The sequence below is a fragment of the Aspergillus aculeatus genome (assembly GCF_001890905.1).
Source record: "Aspergillus aculeatus ATCC 16872 unplaced genomic scaffold ASPACscaffold_14, whole genome shotgun sequence".
NCBI classification, from domain to species: domain Eukaryota; kingdom Fungi; phylum Ascomycota; class Eurotiomycetes; order Eurotiales; family Aspergillaceae; genus Aspergillus; species Aspergillus aculeatus.
The window spans coordinates 678,564-695,179 of NW_017962989.1; the positions used below are offsets into that span (position 1 = coordinate 678,564).

The window sequence follows — 16,616 nt, forward strand, 5'->3', positions numbered from 1 at the left end:
TCTCAAAATTGACACAACATGCTTGTCTTGATCGCTGGTATCACCGGCTTCGTCGGTCTGCCGTGTGCCAGGTCCGCATTTGCGCGTGGCTTCAAAGTCCGCGGCCTAGCCCGCAATATCAATAACCTCCCGGAAGATGTTCGCAGCCGGCTTGAAGGCTTCGAGACATTGTCGAGCCCCTATGACGTCGCTGCAATGGACCGGGCCACCAAAGGCGTTGATGCCATCATTTGCTCCTTTGCTGGCGTTCCGGAAATGTTTATGGAATCGCAACTACTTCTCATTAGGGCAGCGGAGCGGGCGGGCGTGAAGGTAGGTAAAGAGCAAGCCTCTTTCTGGACACACATGGCTAAGTGATTTGTCTGAAGATCTTCCATGCCACCTCATGGAACTACGACTGGACGCTTTCCCCCGGTTCGCACGAAATATACGATGATATGCGGGGCTTCGCTCACCATGTGGCACTCAGTTCGGCCATCAAGCCGATCTATATGTTCACCGGTGCGATCGCGGATTACTACTTCAAGCGTAGCCGATATGACTGGGATCCGGATACCAAGTCATTCAACTTCCACGGGCCTTCGACATTCCCCACTCGATACACGACCGCAGAGGACATCGGAAACTATGTGCTCGAGGCTATCACCGCCCCTAATGCTGCCGATGGAGGTTTTGTTCGAGTCCAGAGCTTCGAAGCCTCCCCCGAAGACATTGTCAAAGCATACAATACAGCGAGAGAAGGCCGCGCCACTGCTAAGCTTAATTGTTTGGGCTCAGTGAAGGATGCAGAGGACAAGCTAAACGAGGGGAGAGCTAAGCATGGGAAGAGTGGTTGGTACAACTTCATTCGATATGTGTACCAGTATCATATCCCGGCTCGTTCTTGGGATTATGAGCCGGTGGATGTTTCACGCTTTCCAAACGTCACGCAGACTAGCCTGGAGGAATTTTTCCGCCGCAATCCGGACGTGTAGTTAAAACACATTAAGATGACTCGTCCTTTTTGAGTCTCGACAGATCAATCGTCTTGAATAAATCTTTGTGCTTCGGCCGCATCTTCCACTATTTTACCGAACAATCGGAAAGCTCACAAGAATAACTTACAGTCTAGTTTTTGAATATATATGCTCTCTTCACATTCAATAGAGACTCCTCGGTGTGCAGTGGCTGCGCTGGAGGATTTTCGCTCATCTTAGTGCTGGGTAATATAGTTGTGAATTTGGCAACATGGCTACACCAAAGCGCACAGGAAGCAAAGAAGCATCGTGATGTTCCATGATCTTACCAAATGAGGATGTAAGAGACCGATGTGGAATCAAATAAAGAGGCCTGGAAGACCACGAGGCTTTGTTCTAGGAGGTCCCTATCTACAGAGCTACAAAGACAGGTACCTTGTGACTAAGGCCCAGGTGCACAGTTTGAGCATGTACCGTGAGGAAAATCCCTTTTTCCGATATGCTATTGAAATCTATGTTAATCGTGGGTTTTCTGAAGAGGTGCGGCGGTAGATTGCAGAAGCTATATTGGAGTGCCCGTCGTTGTTGGCGACCTCAAGGTTGGGGAAATGTCTTACCAAACTCCCAATCGGACATACCCCTAGAAAGTTTGATCAGAATATTCCGCGTCCTTCCGCAGTATACTGGTGATGGCGATACTGCCCAGAGTCCTGGTCGCGGATCGATTGAAAGAAGCGTGCGTATCCCGCTAGAATGGAGATGTACCTTAAGATAGGTAACAGCCGACATCATGCTAGAGTCTTCAAAATAGCAGCAGGCGCTGCTACGGCTTCAGCGGTCTCTGGAGATAATAGCATAATCCTCAATCCTTTTCTGATTTGGAATCTACCAGATCGCTGTGCAAAGCACGTCTGGGAGTGAGAGCACTATGTACCTCAAAGACCTCAAGATAAAGTACAATACACCGACCATAGCGCATGGGGAAGGAGCTTCTCGTCCGCTCAGCCGTACTTGAGCCATAACTGGCCAGAATGGCCAGTTAGTGACCACTTGCGAATCCTAGCTGAGTTATTTTTTTTTTGTTTTAAAGATAGTGGCCACCTTGATGTTATCCATCTAGCCGGTTCGCTTCAATCAGGCATGATCGTAATATTGTAGATTTTTCGGAATCGTATCTGAAGCCTGCGGACCCTGACGGCCTATATGATTATTCTTACTGTAGAAAAGAGCATATGGTTGTATAGAGAAAGTAGCTGGTCTGAGTACACGCTGACCTAGTTTGAGCCCAAGTAGATTAGAAGCAGAGTTTACTCTTTAGTACTATACCATTGCTAACAATACATCATCTTAAACAATTTACGAGCTAAATGGGCCAACCGACACTGAGGAGTTATGTCATCAGTGCTTATGTTAGTTACCTTCCAACGAAGTGGGAGTTGACGGACGGACGGACGGACGGACGGACGGAAAGCGGAGCGTCTGCATGTGTTTGGAGGGAGAGTCGATGATGACTATCGACCTAACCTCAGAAAATATTCACGGACTCTCGGGTCACTAGTTGTTGTCAACTAAGTTCCAGTGTTCGTGCTGAGCGAAGGCTTAATAATGGTAAAGCTTTCAGTAATCGAAGACTTAGAACCATCACGAGCTTTAAAAGGCAGATAGTACGACGGTTGGCACCTCATCTCTACTTCTCTCATCATCCCGGTATCATTTTGAGATCTACCTCTTTTTACGCCCAACATCAGAAAGATCGTCAGAACTATCTCACTCCAGCCTCAACATGTCCACGTCATCTCTGGTCCACTACACCACCGTCACCCGCGATGTCGACGCACCCATCGGCCAAGTCTGGGGCCTCGTGGCGGGCTTCGGCGCCGAGAAGGCATGGTACCCAGGCGCCAAATCGGTATCTCTTGAAGGATTTGGAATAGGCAGCGTCCGCACCTTTAACTACGTCTACCCTGCCGGCAAGAACAAGGGCCAGGAATATACCTTCTCCGAGGAGCTTACGGAATATGACGCTTCCAAGCACTCGATGACTTTCCAAGTTCGAAGACCCGATTACCCAAACATGATCGCCTTTGGAACCACCGTCTTAGACTCGCTCGGGCCTAACAAGACCCGTTTCCGTTGGATCGCGGAGGGTTCGCCCTTGCCTGATGAATTTGTCGCGGTTTTGCGCGAGGACCTCAATGAACGGTTTGATGGGCTTATCATTGCCATCGCCAACCAGCTGGTCTAGAAGTGGAGAGATTGATTCTCGAGAAAGGAGGGAGGCATAGTGTGATTGGAACCACTCTAGGGGAGACCATGCCATTGTACGCATTGATTTGTATCCAGTCTAAAGAGAAATCAAGTAAAAAACATGCCATCGGCCTGGTTGTTTGGATGCATGGATGTATGCTCGTTATCGTTGAAATTGCAACTTGGCGATTGTACTGGCCCTAAGAGAGTGCGAGACTGCAGGTGAAGAAGGTTCACATGTATACTGCTAGTCTGAAGGATAGTAATATTGAGGTTATGCCGGTTTGTGATGGATGGGTTGTATGTTACTGCTCTTACAGTTTCTACAGGAGGCGACAATCCGGTTAGAATCAATGATCTATTTCTCTTTCCTGGTATCAGTATTCGTCTTTCGTTTTTTTCTCTTTTGTCTTGCGATAGACTTGCTATGATGATTATGACCTTGGTTTCTGCCTCAAAATTGGCTTGAGGTTAGACGTTTCGGCGAGTGAACTAGCCTACCATTGCTTTGGAGAGTTTTACAATAGAAGGATGCAAGTGGATACACATGGTTTCCATTGATCTGTTATCTTTGCCCGAAAATCGTTGACTTGGAGTGAAGACTGACCTGCATTGCCACGTGGCGGTCGCGAGGCAAGTTCGGGATATGTATGAAGCAATTCCCATTCATGACTTACATTGAGAGTGGGAGAGAGAGAAGCTAAGCACAAGAATCTCTTCCCTTTGGTCGTAACGTGAGAATCCTGGCAATACACTCTGGTGGCGATGGCAGAGATGATCTGTTGTGAATTCATGGATGTTTCTCTGGGCGTGCTTGTTGTTGCATTTGCAGTGAGGGTTGCAGTGAGACGTCATCTCTTTTGGTGGATCGGAGCGCCTTGCTCGGTCGTGAGTAGAAGTTCACACCCATCTGGGTTGGGAGCGTCATTCAAATTCACATGGCTGGGGGATTGGCTAAGGGATTGGGTCAGAAGTTGAGAGAAAGGCAGGGGCCGGGCACTGGAGTTTTGCTCTGGGAGTATTCTAGTGAATTGTTCCATGTTTAGCCCGTTGAGTATAAACAGGCAGAAACCATCTTTTGCGGATATTTGAGAGTATCAGGAAGAATTGGATGCTATCATCAGAGAGCAATTGGCAGACAGACAAGCCCACTTCTGCCTACTAAGAAATCAATGCTGAGGAAACAGTTGGATCAACTAGGGCACTGCCAGCAGCGAAATTTACTTTACGATCCCCATCACCTGTCCACAACAGAACCGGGTTCAGAAACGGACAGTGATGGCTAGGAGTCGCGCGCATCACACCTTTTCTAGTCAGAGCAATGGCATTTCATCACTGCTCTCAAGAGCGCTGCAAGATCCCAAGGTTGAGGTTGGAGCATGTATACAGTCCAGTAAGTTATATCCCGGTCGTTCATTCTAAAGGCAGTCGGCTACGGTGGATCGCTTCTTGTGGCGGACATTCTTGTCAAGATGATTGATTAGATCACCCGACCTTATGATGTTCAGCCCTTGTTGATTGAAGTTCCAGCGATTCACGGATCGATGATCGATCGTCATCGATCGTACTCGATATCATGACACACAAAATATCCTTCCTAGTCACACAGTTTCAGAAAGAGAAGTCCTTTGACGAACTACATTGCACTGTATGATATTACACATTGGAAATAGCAAGGCTACCTGAAAATTGCATCTTCGGGCGCAGCCAACATCAAAATACAGATTCTATGGATCGGGCCTTCGGGAGTCCCCGCGGGTGGTCTGCGGACCGCCGCAGACTCATCCATGGGTCGGCCTTACACAGTAAACTACTCAAGTAGTACTATATGGGGATCTATTGCGGAACACCATTCTATATCCAGCATCGAGGAGCTCAATTGCATCAAGACCGACCACAAGTCAAAAACCAGTCAAAGTTCCCCTTTGGTCTAAATGTACACCAGTCTGCCGTCCTCATTCGAAATCCGCTCACCGAGGTCGATACCTTGTCTTTCATTGAAGCTTCCATCTCTCGCCGGGAGGTCGGCCGTCAGAAGAGATCCTTCCAGCGTGATATTCTGGGCTGAATGCGAGAAATTTTGACCGTCCCAAAAGATTGTGCCTAAACGCGGTTGTCAGTCATCGACTTCAGTTCCAGTGTTCAGTTTCAGAAAAACATCATACCGTCTTCATTTCCGATAAGTACGTCGAGGTCCAGTCTGGCTTCTACCAAGTTTCCATTTCGGTCGGGTGCAGAACACGCAAGAATGTGCCCGTCCTCCAACCGGATGTTCTGACAGGAATGGGCGAATGACATGTTGCAGGTTTTGACTCTGGGAGTGAAAGAGTTTTGCGTTCTTGGGGACGATGTATGTGATAAGAGATAAAATGAGGGAGTGATGAAGCGGTAGGTATCTTTTGCTAGAGGATCGTAACCAGGGGCACATGTTTCTCGCTTTAAATAACCCTTGATCTACGTGTAGAGGCCGCTTAGCTGGACTCTGGATATGTTATGGTGATGTCACTAACTAGCTTCAGCGGGGAGGCCATGTGGGGTCCCCGGGATCGGAGCGATCCACCACATCGACAATCTTTTTCAGCCAGCAACACCTTCACGAGATTACTGTTTTTTTCTTCAATACCGAAAAAAAAAAAAAAAACTAAGCTACGATGCAGCGAGCTAAATTCGACAGATGCAATACCTACAGTCCAGATTAGATACTACGTCGTCGCAAGAGCGTAACAGCTACCTCTGCATTGCTTGAATCTATTCAGCAATAGCAGTAACCGCACACAGCTTCCAGCAGCTGCAAGACCCGCGGCTCCACTACGCGCCATCTGCTCCGTAAAAGGGGATTGTTCGAGTAGCGCTCGCTGACTCGTAGAAGAGAACCACCACCCAAATCAGGTATATGAACTGATCTGCAAATCTTCTCGGTCCCACACGCATGGCCCATCCACGTGTTGGTCTTACCTTACTTGAGAGAAAAATTGGTGGAAGGCAACCGGGGGCTTCCCGGAGTACGAGTCAGTGACCGAAGTTACGGGAATGATTGACTCGATGATAAACCCGGCGATCTCTTCATCCAAGCTCGTTGTGGGTTACCCACGCTCATCAGTCTCGCAGTCGTCACATAAGCTCTAGTTGATGTGTCATCCAGATTCTTCAGATTCACGGGGTTGCTAAGTCATGACTCCTCCGCCATGGAGTTCAAGATTCTTCTCCCCATGCCCTCCCAGCAGACCATTTGCTCGAATTGTCTCCTACCACCAAGAATACCAATGACCTTCGCAAAGAAATACTCTCCATCACGCTGCAGAAAGAGACCCAGCGAAGGCGATATTCAAGGTAAATGTGCACGTACCGTGCAAGAAGAAAGCAGCTCGATGATAGACAGAAACCGAGTTTCGTGGCATGGGTGCCACGGACCATCAGTACTCGGCATGCTCTAGTCGACATTTTGACTGCAATTTACGCAGTAGCGACCCACCTAGCGGTGAGAAACTCAGGCAGCTTTTTGTCTTTCAGATTAGGCCATTTATAGTCATGGCCAAGATTTAGAGTAGGCTTGCTGGAATATATCGACTATGCTGATGTATCGGTCTTATTATAATACTATACTGTGCTAGCTGGCAAAGTTTGAACTGCTTTTCTTAGGCTTTTTTCTATTTCTTTCTATGATAATGGGCTGCAAATTAATGTACAGCCTAGGTTTCAACACACTGATTTTGTAATGGTACTTACTACTGTCCTAACTTTTTAGAAAGTCCCAGATGCAGATAAAACAATATATATATCTATCTATCCCTTAGCTAGACCGTATTTTCCGGTCGGTCCTTACGTGGCTATGGAACCACAAGACGAACTGTGCAGGAGAATTTTTCTAAAACCCGCTTCTATTTAGATAGTTTCTGAGAATCTGTCAGCGCAGCTGAGTAATCCGGCCACGTGATGCAACGCGTTGCTAAGTTGCTTCCCATGTTGATACGTTAGTTCCAACCACAAAGAGAATTAAGAACACGTTCTATACACCTCACCCCTGAGACTTCAAATTGCCGATAGAATCAATATATGCTGTAAGTCCGTGTCTATAACGGTACCAGAAAGAAGTTCTTCTTAGAACATATAATCTAAAATTCCTTGTATATGCCATAAGACTCTATATAAAAATTCTCTTATCATTTGATCCGCCGTAAGATGCTTTTTTTAATACAATCCAGATTATAAGTTTTTAGGTGCTATAAATACAACTATATACCTTTTATTTAGTTTTTTAGACTTCTGCTTTTTCTTGCAAATGCTATATATCTATTAATATATAATTGATTTTTGTTTAAGTCAGTACTAAATAAATGCTGCGCGCAATAAAAGTGTATATAACTTATAATTTGAATTTAAATTTTCTACCCCCGACCCCGAAGCCCGTCTCGATGATGGACCAATTCCGGCCCTTGCTAGAACCTCCTTTCCTCATGCTCAGCGCCGGCTGCGCCTTGTTCTACCTGGGCATGTACCTTCCCTTCAACTACATCATCGTGCAGGCGGAATACGAAGGCATGTCCGCCGGGCTGGCCGGGTATCTCATCCCGATCCTCAACGGCGCTACTCTCTTCGGCCGCATCCTCCCTGGCAAAGCGGCCGACAATATCGGCCGGTTGAACACCATGATCGCCATGTGTGCCTTTGCCGGGGTGATCGTGTTGGCGCTATGGCTTCCGGGGACCGGGAATGCGCCCATCATGGTGTTCTTCGCCCTGTACGGGTTCGCCTCGGGGGCCTTTATCTCTGACGGCGCAGATCAGTGGCTTTCGGGAGATTGGGGTGCGGTCTGGCACCCTCTGGTTGATTGTGGCGATTGCGGCGCTGGTGGCCAGTCCGATTGGCGGCGCGCTGGAGGGGCGGGATGGAGGTGCGTTTGTCGGATTACAGGTCTTTGCTGGTCTGGCTATGCTGATTGGGACGGGCCTTTTTGTTGTGGGGAGGTGGGCCCTTGCTGGATGGGATCCTTTTGCGAAAGTGTAAGTGTATAAGTGTGATTCAGCCTGCTGAAGAGGTTGAAGTGATACTTAGGGCTTTGGATGTCTGCATCGAGACAGAGTATCGACGGGTCCTTCCTGCAATTTCGGGGGACTTTCCCAGTCCATAACAAACGAAAATGGATCGGAGGAACCGTAGCAATGATTTAAAAAGATAGTATCTTTGTAAATGAATGTGCCCAGTGCTTTACCATCATTTGCTTGCCGAATCACCGCACGAATTTGTCCTCAATAGCTTATACTGGTCGATCTCGGTGGTGATCGATCGGATGGCCTTTGCACAGTGGCAGAATTGCCTGAAGCCCAAGGTCCACGGCGCATCGAACCTCGACCTGGCCACCTGTACGAGTGGGTACCAGCTCGACTATCTCGTCTGCTTCTCCTGGGTGTCGTCCATCTTTGGGGGGCAGGGCCTCGCCAACTACGCGGCCGTCGATTGTGATCCGGACGGACTGATGCGCTACCGGCGACAGTCCGGTCTGGCGGGCTCCGCGATTGACGTCGGCATGGTTGTGGGCAGTAGACTGGTCACGCAGGATGCGGCCCTGCAACAGACCATGGAGCGGCTGGGGTTCGATCCCGTCACCAAGCAGGAATGCCTCGATTAGATCGAGGAGGCGATCGTTCAGGGGAAGTCCCTGTCCTTGCTGCCAACGGGATCTTCTGCTTCCGGGATCGACCAGACGAGCACCATCAGCGGTCTCAGGATGTTCCCGGATGTCTTCTGGTCTCATCGCCCGCCTTTCCCGCAATCTCTACCGGAACTACGATTCCGTGACCGCAGTACTAGAAGTGATGGCTGATGGCCGCCAAATTATCACGCACCTGGCGGCATATCTCCGCTTCTATCCGGGACGCAGACAAGAGGCGCGTCATTCTGACGAGATGCCTTTGTGAACAAAGTCTCCGCCGTGCTCGCAATTGGGGCCGACTCCAGCACGACCAGCAATCCCTCTCCGCGTACGGCTTGGATTCCATCGTGGCCGTGGACTTCTGCCAGTGGTTGGCCAAGATCGCCGAGGTGGAGGTGTCGCTATTTACAACCAACGAAGTTTTGGAGGTGGTGGCTGCGGGCAGCGCCATTTGCAGCTGACTGTTAGAGTCGTGTCCAACTCCGGCGGAAAATTGTGTTTTGAGAGTGCTTTTCCGTATCCTTCTGTGGCTTCCATAAGTGCAAGAGATTTGATGGTCAGACACCTTTTTGGGGCCCATGAATCGCTCGATCGCTCGCATAGCTTCATTTCGCCTCAACATCGGGCAGGGTTATGATAACACGTGATCTCGATCTAGTCCCCGGGGGGGGGGGGGGGCGAGAATGGTCTGCGTGCATCTCGCAAATACCTTGAGTCCTGTACGGAGCTGGTACTCGTTCAGATGGCCTGACTGAAATTTCTTGTTGGCTGGATGTATGCCCGATGCCCGAACCCCTGATCGAGGAGAGCCTTGTGGAAGGATCCACTAGGGCATCCGGGGGTGGTCCGTAGAAAGTAAGCACTTGGCCAAGTGAGGCTTGGTATAGGGCTGCTATCATGGATATGACATGGATGTCAACGCACATGGTCATTCTTATTAGCCAGCAGCAGGAGATAACTCATCTAAAGCCCCCACTAACCCCTCCTCCAGTTTCTTTGTCCCTCTATTTACCACTTTACCTGATCTTAGTATCACTTTTGCCCTTGTCTTCCTATCCAGGCCATCCGCAGATAGGTACAGTACTTAAGACGACAACCCTGCCAGCAAAATAAACCCCTTTTGTTCTTTCAACTTCATCTCGACCACCTCCCTTCTGAGCACCTTCCAAACAATCCCCCACCAAAATGCCCGCCTCTTCCCACATCGAGAACTACGACCAGTCCACCTACTGGATCGCGCACGCCCACAACTTCCGTTCCTCAGCGCGCCTCCACCTCCAGCACTTCCTGTACCAAAACACCCTCGACTATCTCCTGGAGCCAGAGATCGCGAAAGCCGTGATTGCCGCGCAGCAGCCGCTGAAGATCGCCGATCTTGCCTGTGGCAATGGCGTCTGGCTCACCGAGCTTCACACCCAATTGACCAAGGACTCCGATCTCTCTGTTCAGCTTGATGGCTTCGACATCAACCCCGTCAACTTCCCCGCCGCGGCCTACCTACCCAGCGGCGTGTCGCTGCAGCAGCTCGACATCCTTACCAAACCTCTTCCGGCCGCGCTGCTGGGTGCCTACGATGTGGTACATATCCGCGCCTTCGCGAGTCTGATCGGGCCGGACTCCGACCTCACCCCGATCCTCACGGTGGCCTCTGCCCTGCTCAAGCCCGGCGGCTACCTCCAGTGGGAAGAGAACCGCGGGGATCTGTTTCTGGTCGAGGCCCCCACCCCGGAAGTCTCCAAGGCCGCCTGCAGCCAAGCGTCGCAGGTGCTGCAGGGCGGGCTGCGCGCCAAGGGCATCAGTAACGCCTGGGTGAATACACTTGACACCCAGCTCACGCAGTTCGGCTTCCAGGAGGCCCGTCTGCTGGCCCACAACAAGCGGCCCCAGGACTACAAGGGCTGGACGGAGAATTATCTGATTGTGTGGGAGGAACTCGCTGCGTTGTTCCCCCCAAAGGCCGAGGCGCCGAATGCTCCCCTCTCCCGCGAGGCCTGGGTCGCCCTGTTCACCGCGGCCGTCAAGGAGACGGAGCAGGGCGTCGTCGTGCATCAGGGTCGCGTTGTCACGGCGGTCGGACGGAAGCCGCTGGCTTGAATTTGTTGTCAACCGTTGTATCGAGACCTGATCCGGTTGGATATGACGTAAATCAATATATAACTTGATATAGCTAGCTCTGGGGACGAAGCTTAGAATAAAATTGGCTACCGGTATGCTCTTCCAGCACATCCTTGCTCTTTTCTCGCTAGGGCAAACCCATACCAGGTCCTAAAGGATCTGATTAGGTGTAACAGCGTTACCCCCCCAATCCCTTTCCGCCCCTCCCCCTGATCTCTTGATTACTGCTTACTGACCAATGCATTTAATCACTACCGGGCTTGCTCTTGCTCCTCGCCTAAGCGAGTCAGTCTAAAGATTAGATAGAACCAATGGCATAAGAAGTGGAGGTGCCCGCGGCGACACTGATCATCACCGGAACCGGGCAAGTGCGTGTGCGATGACCAACGCAACCTGCATGTCAGATGTAAGTCACACAGACTTTAGGTACTGTACCGAGAAGGACCATCAAGCGTGCAAACCCCGAGACCCGAAAGCGGCTTCGCGTTACGGGGGAATACCAGCCTAGTGGAGAAGTCAAGCACCGTCTTGAGACAACGCATCTAGAGCAGCGAGGAAGCGAACGAGACCGTGAGCAGTGAGACCTTAACAAATACCGTTTTCATGCATGCAAACGGGCGAGCGGGGCAGCGATGAGTGAACCTCCAACAGAACAATATAGAGATAATCATTTAAATTGGCTATGCTTGATACTTTTGGATCTAGGGTATGATTGGTAGAATATAACGGGGACGGAGGTCCGGACTTCCTTAAATGTTAGTGCATGCATTTCATCTCTCGTCAAACGAGTATTGTATGTACTGTCTGTTGTTGCGCAAGGCCGACGCAGTTGCAATCATTCTATCAACTAATTCAAGTTTCATTGAGACCGATCTCCAAGCCCCCTCTCTCATTTGACTAGCCTGCTCTATATACCTATCTCCACACTAACGCACGCTCATTGTTTGCCCACCAACAAGAACCTCCCCCTATCCCGGGTGCATCTGTCATCCTCCCCGCTTGATTGATGGGATCGCGGTAACCTGGTACTGCACTTGCATGCATTAGCCTCGCCCACGAAGAGCACAGCCCTCACCTTCTTGGGATATCCAGTCGTCTACCCCCTCACTCCATAGCATTACCTCGGTTTGTGGTCTACATAAGTAGTAGCGGTGCATAGAGGAAGCTGCTGGTGGCTGCAGACATGCTTTTCACTGCAGTGCCACCAAGCATCCACCAAGCATCCACCAAGCATCCACCATGTTATCACTACTGCTTTTCAGCACAGCAATGGTAGCTTCGGTCTCGGTCAGGCTCTGCCGCCGGATCTGGTACGAACTGTTCCTCCGATACAGTCAATTCCCCAACTGCCCTTATCTCTGCTCTGGGGTCACCTGAAGATCTATCATGAGATCGCTCAGCGGGGGTTCCTGGACTGTGATCACGGTAAATCTGCACCTCTGCACCGACGCGTTTTCATTGAAAGTGTGTGTGTTCGATGAACTAAACTACTGGAAAAAATGGTGTGGGAGGCAAAACAGACGACATCTTCGCGCAGATCCATGAAACCCTGGGCCAGCCCCCGGTGGTGCTGTTCGATTACCGACCGATCTACCGGCCGGTGCTGGTGATCGCCAGCCACGAGGTGGCCGAGCAGATCTCACGGCCCAGCAAGCAGTTCCGCTTCAGCGTGCCGAAGCTGGAGCTGGGCTTTCTCGAGCCCGTCATCGGCCACACCTCCATTCTCGCCGCCGAGGGCGAGGCGTGGAAGGCGCTGCGCAAGACCTTCAACCCCTGGTTCTCCCCGCAGAACCTGCAGGCCCCGGTGCCCACCATCGTGGAGCAGACGCGGGGGTTCATCACGCAGCTCGACGCCCTCGCCGGCTCCGGGGCGCCCGCCCCCCTGGTCACCCTCACCACGAACCTGATGTACGAGATCATCGGCGCCGCCCTCCTCGACGAGGACCTCGGCGCCCAGCACCTGGACCCGCGCCACCGGAGCCCGCTGGTGCGCGCCTTCAACCATCTCATCCACGCCTGCTGGGACGACCAGATCCACCTCCCCTGGTTCTTCCACCCGGTCAACGCCCTGCGGCGCCTGCGTCCAGCGCCTCCTGCAATCCCACGTCCGGCGCAAGCACGCCGAGCTGTAGACGCAGCAGACACAGCAGGCGGGGCTGGCCGTGCGCCTGCCCGCCTCCTCCACAAACCCAACCCCAAACCCAGCCCACCCAAACCCGGAACCGGAACCGGAACCCCTCTGCCTCGACGACCTGATCCTCTACAACTGCACCGCCATCATCCACCGCGACCCCGCGGTCTTCGGGCTCGACGCCCCACGTCTTCCAGCCGGAGCGGTGGGTGGGCGTCGACGATGACCACGCCCTCGACCAGGACCAGGACCAGGACCAGAGTCAGGACCACGGAAACAACAAAGCGATCCCTCCGAGCGCATGGCGGCCGTACGAGCGCGGGCCCCGCGCCTCCATCGGGCAGGAGTTCGCCCGCCTCGTGATGCGCGTCATCCTGGCTGTCGTGGGGCGGCGGTATGTGTTCACCAACGTCGGGCTGGGGGCGGTGGTGCGCGCGAGGCGGCGACGGGCCGGCCCGTCTTGCGGCCGGATGGGCAGGCGGAGGTGGAGGGGGTGGTTTATACGGTGAGTTTTCTTTTCTTTTTTCTTTTTTTTTACTTTTGCATGTAGGCTGGACGTAAGCTATGGAGTTTCGCGCTAACGGCCTGCCCTGCGGATTGTGGGCTGGTAGACACGGCAGATCACGGCGAGGCCGGTGGATGGGTTGATGATGACGGTTCGGAGACGCCCGGGTGCTGAGATTTGAGAGGAAAGGGGGCTTTGTGGTTTCTGAGGCGTGGGGGTCTGAGATTCCGGGGGTTAGGCGGTGCTGGGCAGACATGGTTTGTTGGCGTTCCTCAACCTAATGCACATCATCTACGGTTCAATAATCACCTGCTATAAGCCTATTCACACTACCACATTACCTACCACTACCAGACCATCCATACGTCAAGGTTCAACAACCTAACTCTGAATAGCACGACCTACACCACTCCTCCCCTCCGCCAATTATGTGAACCTATGATCTTGTTATACGATAGCAACTGGCTACTCGTCTACTGCAAACAACCATTCACACTAAATAGCCTCATCAATCAAGCTGCATTCCAACATCAGTTATCCTAATTCATAAGCATCTGGACGTAAATCCTCTTTTGTTTCTTATCTGGTATTCATTAAACACATGCAAAGGCACGCTGGTAAACATCATAATCAAATCACTGACAGCACAGCCTCAAGGCTGCACCGCTAAACCCACAGCACAAACCATTACTCCCGCTTCGGAGGAGGCGAGAACGCCTTCTTCCACCGGAAGCTCAGCAGATCGCCGACAACCTCCTTGGTCTGAGCAAGGTTCTCCTTGACGATCTCCGACGTCGGTCGCGAGAAGAGCTCGTCGATCTCCTCGAGGGACTTGTTCTTCGTCTCGGGCATGAAGATAATCTGGTAGATCCAGCCGATGAAGGCGATACCCCCGTAGAAGCCGAGGGTCAGACCAGTCCGAGTCATCGCCTTCATCATGCGCGTGAAGTTGTAGGTCACGATGAAAGAGCACAGGAAGAGGTTGGCGTCCGCCACGGTCATTCCGTAATGACGGAGGTAGGTGGGGAAGACCTCCGAGGGGATGACCCAGGTGAGACAGGCATAGGATCCGAAGAAGCCCATGTACAGGATGATGCCGGTGAGATAGACACCTTCAGCGGCAGCCGGGTGGGTGTTGTAGTTGAATTGGTAGCCCACACCGACGAGGACTAGACCGATGAAGAAACCGGGGAGCATGACGTTGGCCCAATAACGCCGGCCAAACCGTTCCATGTAGATCACAGCGGGAATAGTGCCCAAGAGAAGTGAGCCACCGCCAACCAGGGACATGAATACACTATTCTTCGTGTTGAACCCAATATTGGTCATCAAGGTGCTCATGTAATACATGACGGCGTTCACACCCGTCAACTGGCCGAGAACAATCATGATATTGGCATAGACAAGCGCACGACGAGCACGGGGCTTGGTGAAAAAGTCCAACCAGGCGTATTTCTTGGTGTTCTGCTGCTCCTCAGCCTCAGCGAGGACGGCCTGGCGCATACCCAGGAACTCGTCCTTAGCTTCGTAGGTGTCAAAGCCGCGGATGCGTTTCCACACTCCGTAGGCTTCCACGGCCCGACCCTTGTGCATCAGGTAACGGGGACTCTCGGGCAGGAAGAACATGCCCACCAGGAGGATGGTGGAGAAGACCAAGGAGGAACCGAGGATGTAGCGCCAGTTGCCGGTAACGTCGAGGAACATGGCAGCCACGGCGTAACCCAACACCTCACCCAAGGCAATGTTCAGTTGGTACAAGGAGACAAGATTGCCACGAATACGACTGGGGACTGGAAGGGGTTAGCGTGCTGGCCCTACAGTAGAAGCAGATAGAAAGGAACATGAACATACCACTCTCAGCAACGTAGACGGGGACCGTACCACCCTCCAGACCGACACCGGCTCCGAGGATAAAACGACCGGCAAAGATCATACCAAAGTTCACGGCACCAGCCTCCAGGGCGGCACCAACGGTGTAGAGGATACAAGAGACAATGATAGACATACGACGACCCAGGTACTCATTGGACGGGGACAGAAGGATAGCACCGGCCACGGCACCCAGGGGCATACCGGAGTCGACCAGACTGCTTTGGTTGTCACTGAGGTGCAGCGCATCGCCCAAGAAGAGATTGGCACCACTGATGAGGGACTGGTCCAGACCGGACAACAGACCTCCCATGGAGGCGAAGGCGACCAGCATGTAGGTGTAGATAGCCGGGCTGGAGAAGGCGACCTCGAAGCGGGACTTGGGCATCTCCCTCAATTGCTGCTCCAGCTCCTGCAACTCTGCATCCATGGCAGCCTCGGTGAGCTCCTCCATGGCCTTGGGGTCCTTGTGGATGTCGTCCATCTCGACGGCGGTGCCATCCTTGTGGTCATCGTGGGCGGTGTCCAAATCGTGCATGGTACCCATGATTGGTTAATGGGGCGGCTGTGCCAGCTGCAGGTTAGGGGAATTTTTATGTGTACTGTATAACAATGGACGGTTTATCCCGATTGCATGTACCGGACGTCTGCGCGACCACAGTTGACCACAGCCTCAAGATTAGAACGAGGACTGAGGTGGAAAGGGGAGGGATGACCACCACGAGGGGGGGGGGGAGAGGAATGAGAAGCGGGGAAGCGTGCAGATCGAGTGCAACCATTCCGGGGGGGAAGAGGGGAATGCACGAGGCTTTTAAAGGCAAGGCGCATCAGGCCAGAAACGCCCAAAGACCCCAGAAAATCGAGTGTCACCATGATTGATTGACTGACCGACTGACCATCATCGTCATTGTTGATTGAAAATTTTCCCACAAGAGCCAAGCAAGACTGGGGTCGGCAGGCACCACCGCGTCATCGGGCCGTCTGGCCAGACTGGGAAGCCGAAACGACCAGGGATTGCCAGCCAGAAAGACAGGCGGGATAGAGAATGACCGAATGGAAAGGCAGAGAAAACAGAGAAAGACCGGGGAGTGGGGCCACCATGGTCAGAGAGAGTCAGCCAGAGAGCCTAAACTGGGACTAAGT

At 52.1% G+C, this 16,616-nt stretch overlaps 8 protein-coding genes across 8 annotated transcripts; 6 read left to right on the forward strand and 2 right to left on the reverse strand.

Annotated features, from left to right (window-relative positions):
- Positions 1-18: 18 nt before the first annotated feature.
- Positions 19-737, forward strand: ASPACDRAFT_8834 (uncharacterized protein; the record flags this gene model as incomplete). Its single annotated transcript, XM_020206119.1, has 2 exons — positions 19-312; positions 369-737. Coding segments are annotated over 2 exons (663 nt in total), but the record flags the coding sequence as incomplete, so codon positions are not given.
- A 1,845-nt stretch (positions 738-2,582) lies between these two features.
- ASPACDRAFT_1858700 (SRPBCC family protein) lies at positions 2,583-3,299 on the forward strand. Its single transcript, XM_020197635.1, has one exon. It carries the CDS (start codon positions 2,740-2,742, stop codon positions 3,199-3,201), a length of 462 nt encoding a protein of 153 aa, XP_020053588.1. The 5' UTR covers positions 2,583-2,739; the 3' UTR covers positions 3,202-3,299.
- A 1,728-nt stretch (positions 3,300-5,027) lies between these two features.
- ASPACDRAFT_1858701 (CVNH domain-containing protein) lies at positions 5,028-5,684 on the reverse strand. The gene is made up of 2 exons (XM_020197636.1): positions 5,369-5,684; positions 5,028-5,306 (listed from the first exon to the last, which is right to left on the reverse strand). The coding sequence occupies exons 1-2, from the start codon at positions 5,499-5,501 to the stop codon at positions 5,134-5,136; spliced, it is 306 nt and encodes a 101-aa protein (XP_020053589.1). The 5' UTR covers positions 5,502-5,684; the 3' UTR covers positions 5,028-5,133.
- A 1,934-nt stretch (positions 5,685-7,618) lies between these two features.
- Positions 7,619-8,829, forward strand: ASPACDRAFT_46104 (uncharacterized protein; the record flags this gene model as incomplete). The annotated part of the gene is made up of 3 exons (XM_020201737.1): positions 7,619-7,947; positions 7,988-8,203; positions 8,457-8,829. 3 exons carry the CDS (start codon positions 7,619-7,621, stop codon positions 8,827-8,829), a joined length of 918 nt encoding a protein of 305 aa, XP_020053590.1.
- Positions 8,830-8,928: 99 nt separating this feature from the next.
- ASPACDRAFT_46105 (uncharacterized protein) lies at positions 8,929-9,314 on the forward strand (the record flags this gene model as incomplete). The annotated part of the gene is made up of 2 exons (XM_020201738.1): positions 8,929-9,004; positions 9,082-9,314. 2 exons carry the CDS (start codon positions 8,929-8,931, stop codon positions 9,312-9,314), a joined length of 309 nt encoding a protein of 102 aa, XP_020053591.1.
- A 680-nt stretch (positions 9,315-9,994) lies between these two features.
- ASPACDRAFT_1873486 (class I SAM-dependent methyltransferase) lies at positions 9,995-10,947 on the forward strand (the record flags this gene model as incomplete). Its single annotated transcript, XM_020198015.1, has 1 exon — positions 9,995-10,947. The coding sequence occupies exon 1, from the start codon at positions 10,039-10,041 to the stop codon at positions 10,945-10,947; it is 909 nt and encodes a 302-aa protein (XP_020053592.1). The 5' UTR covers positions 9,995-10,038.
- Positions 10,948-12,354: 1,407 nt separating this feature from the next.
- On the forward strand, positions 12,355-13,608 carry ASPACDRAFT_46107 (uncharacterized protein; the record flags this gene model as incomplete). Its single annotated transcript, XM_020201739.1, has 3 exons — positions 12,355-12,436; positions 12,489-13,096; positions 13,297-13,608. 3 exons carry the CDS (start codon positions 12,355-12,357, stop codon positions 13,606-13,608), a joined length of 1,002 nt encoding a protein of 333 aa, XP_020053593.1.
- A 502-nt stretch (positions 13,609-14,110) lies between these two features.
- On the reverse strand, positions 14,111-16,038 carry ASPACDRAFT_80714 (putative MFS sugar transporter). The gene is made up of 2 exons (XM_020205716.1): positions 15,456-16,038; positions 14,111-15,394 (listed from the first exon to the last, which is right to left on the reverse strand). Exons 1-2 carry the CDS (start codon positions 16,018-16,020, stop codon positions 14,292-14,294), a joined length of 1,668 nt encoding a protein of 555 aa, XP_020053594.1. The 5' UTR covers positions 16,021-16,038; the 3' UTR covers positions 14,111-14,291.
- Between the last annotated feature and the right edge of the window lie 578 nt (positions 16,039-16,616).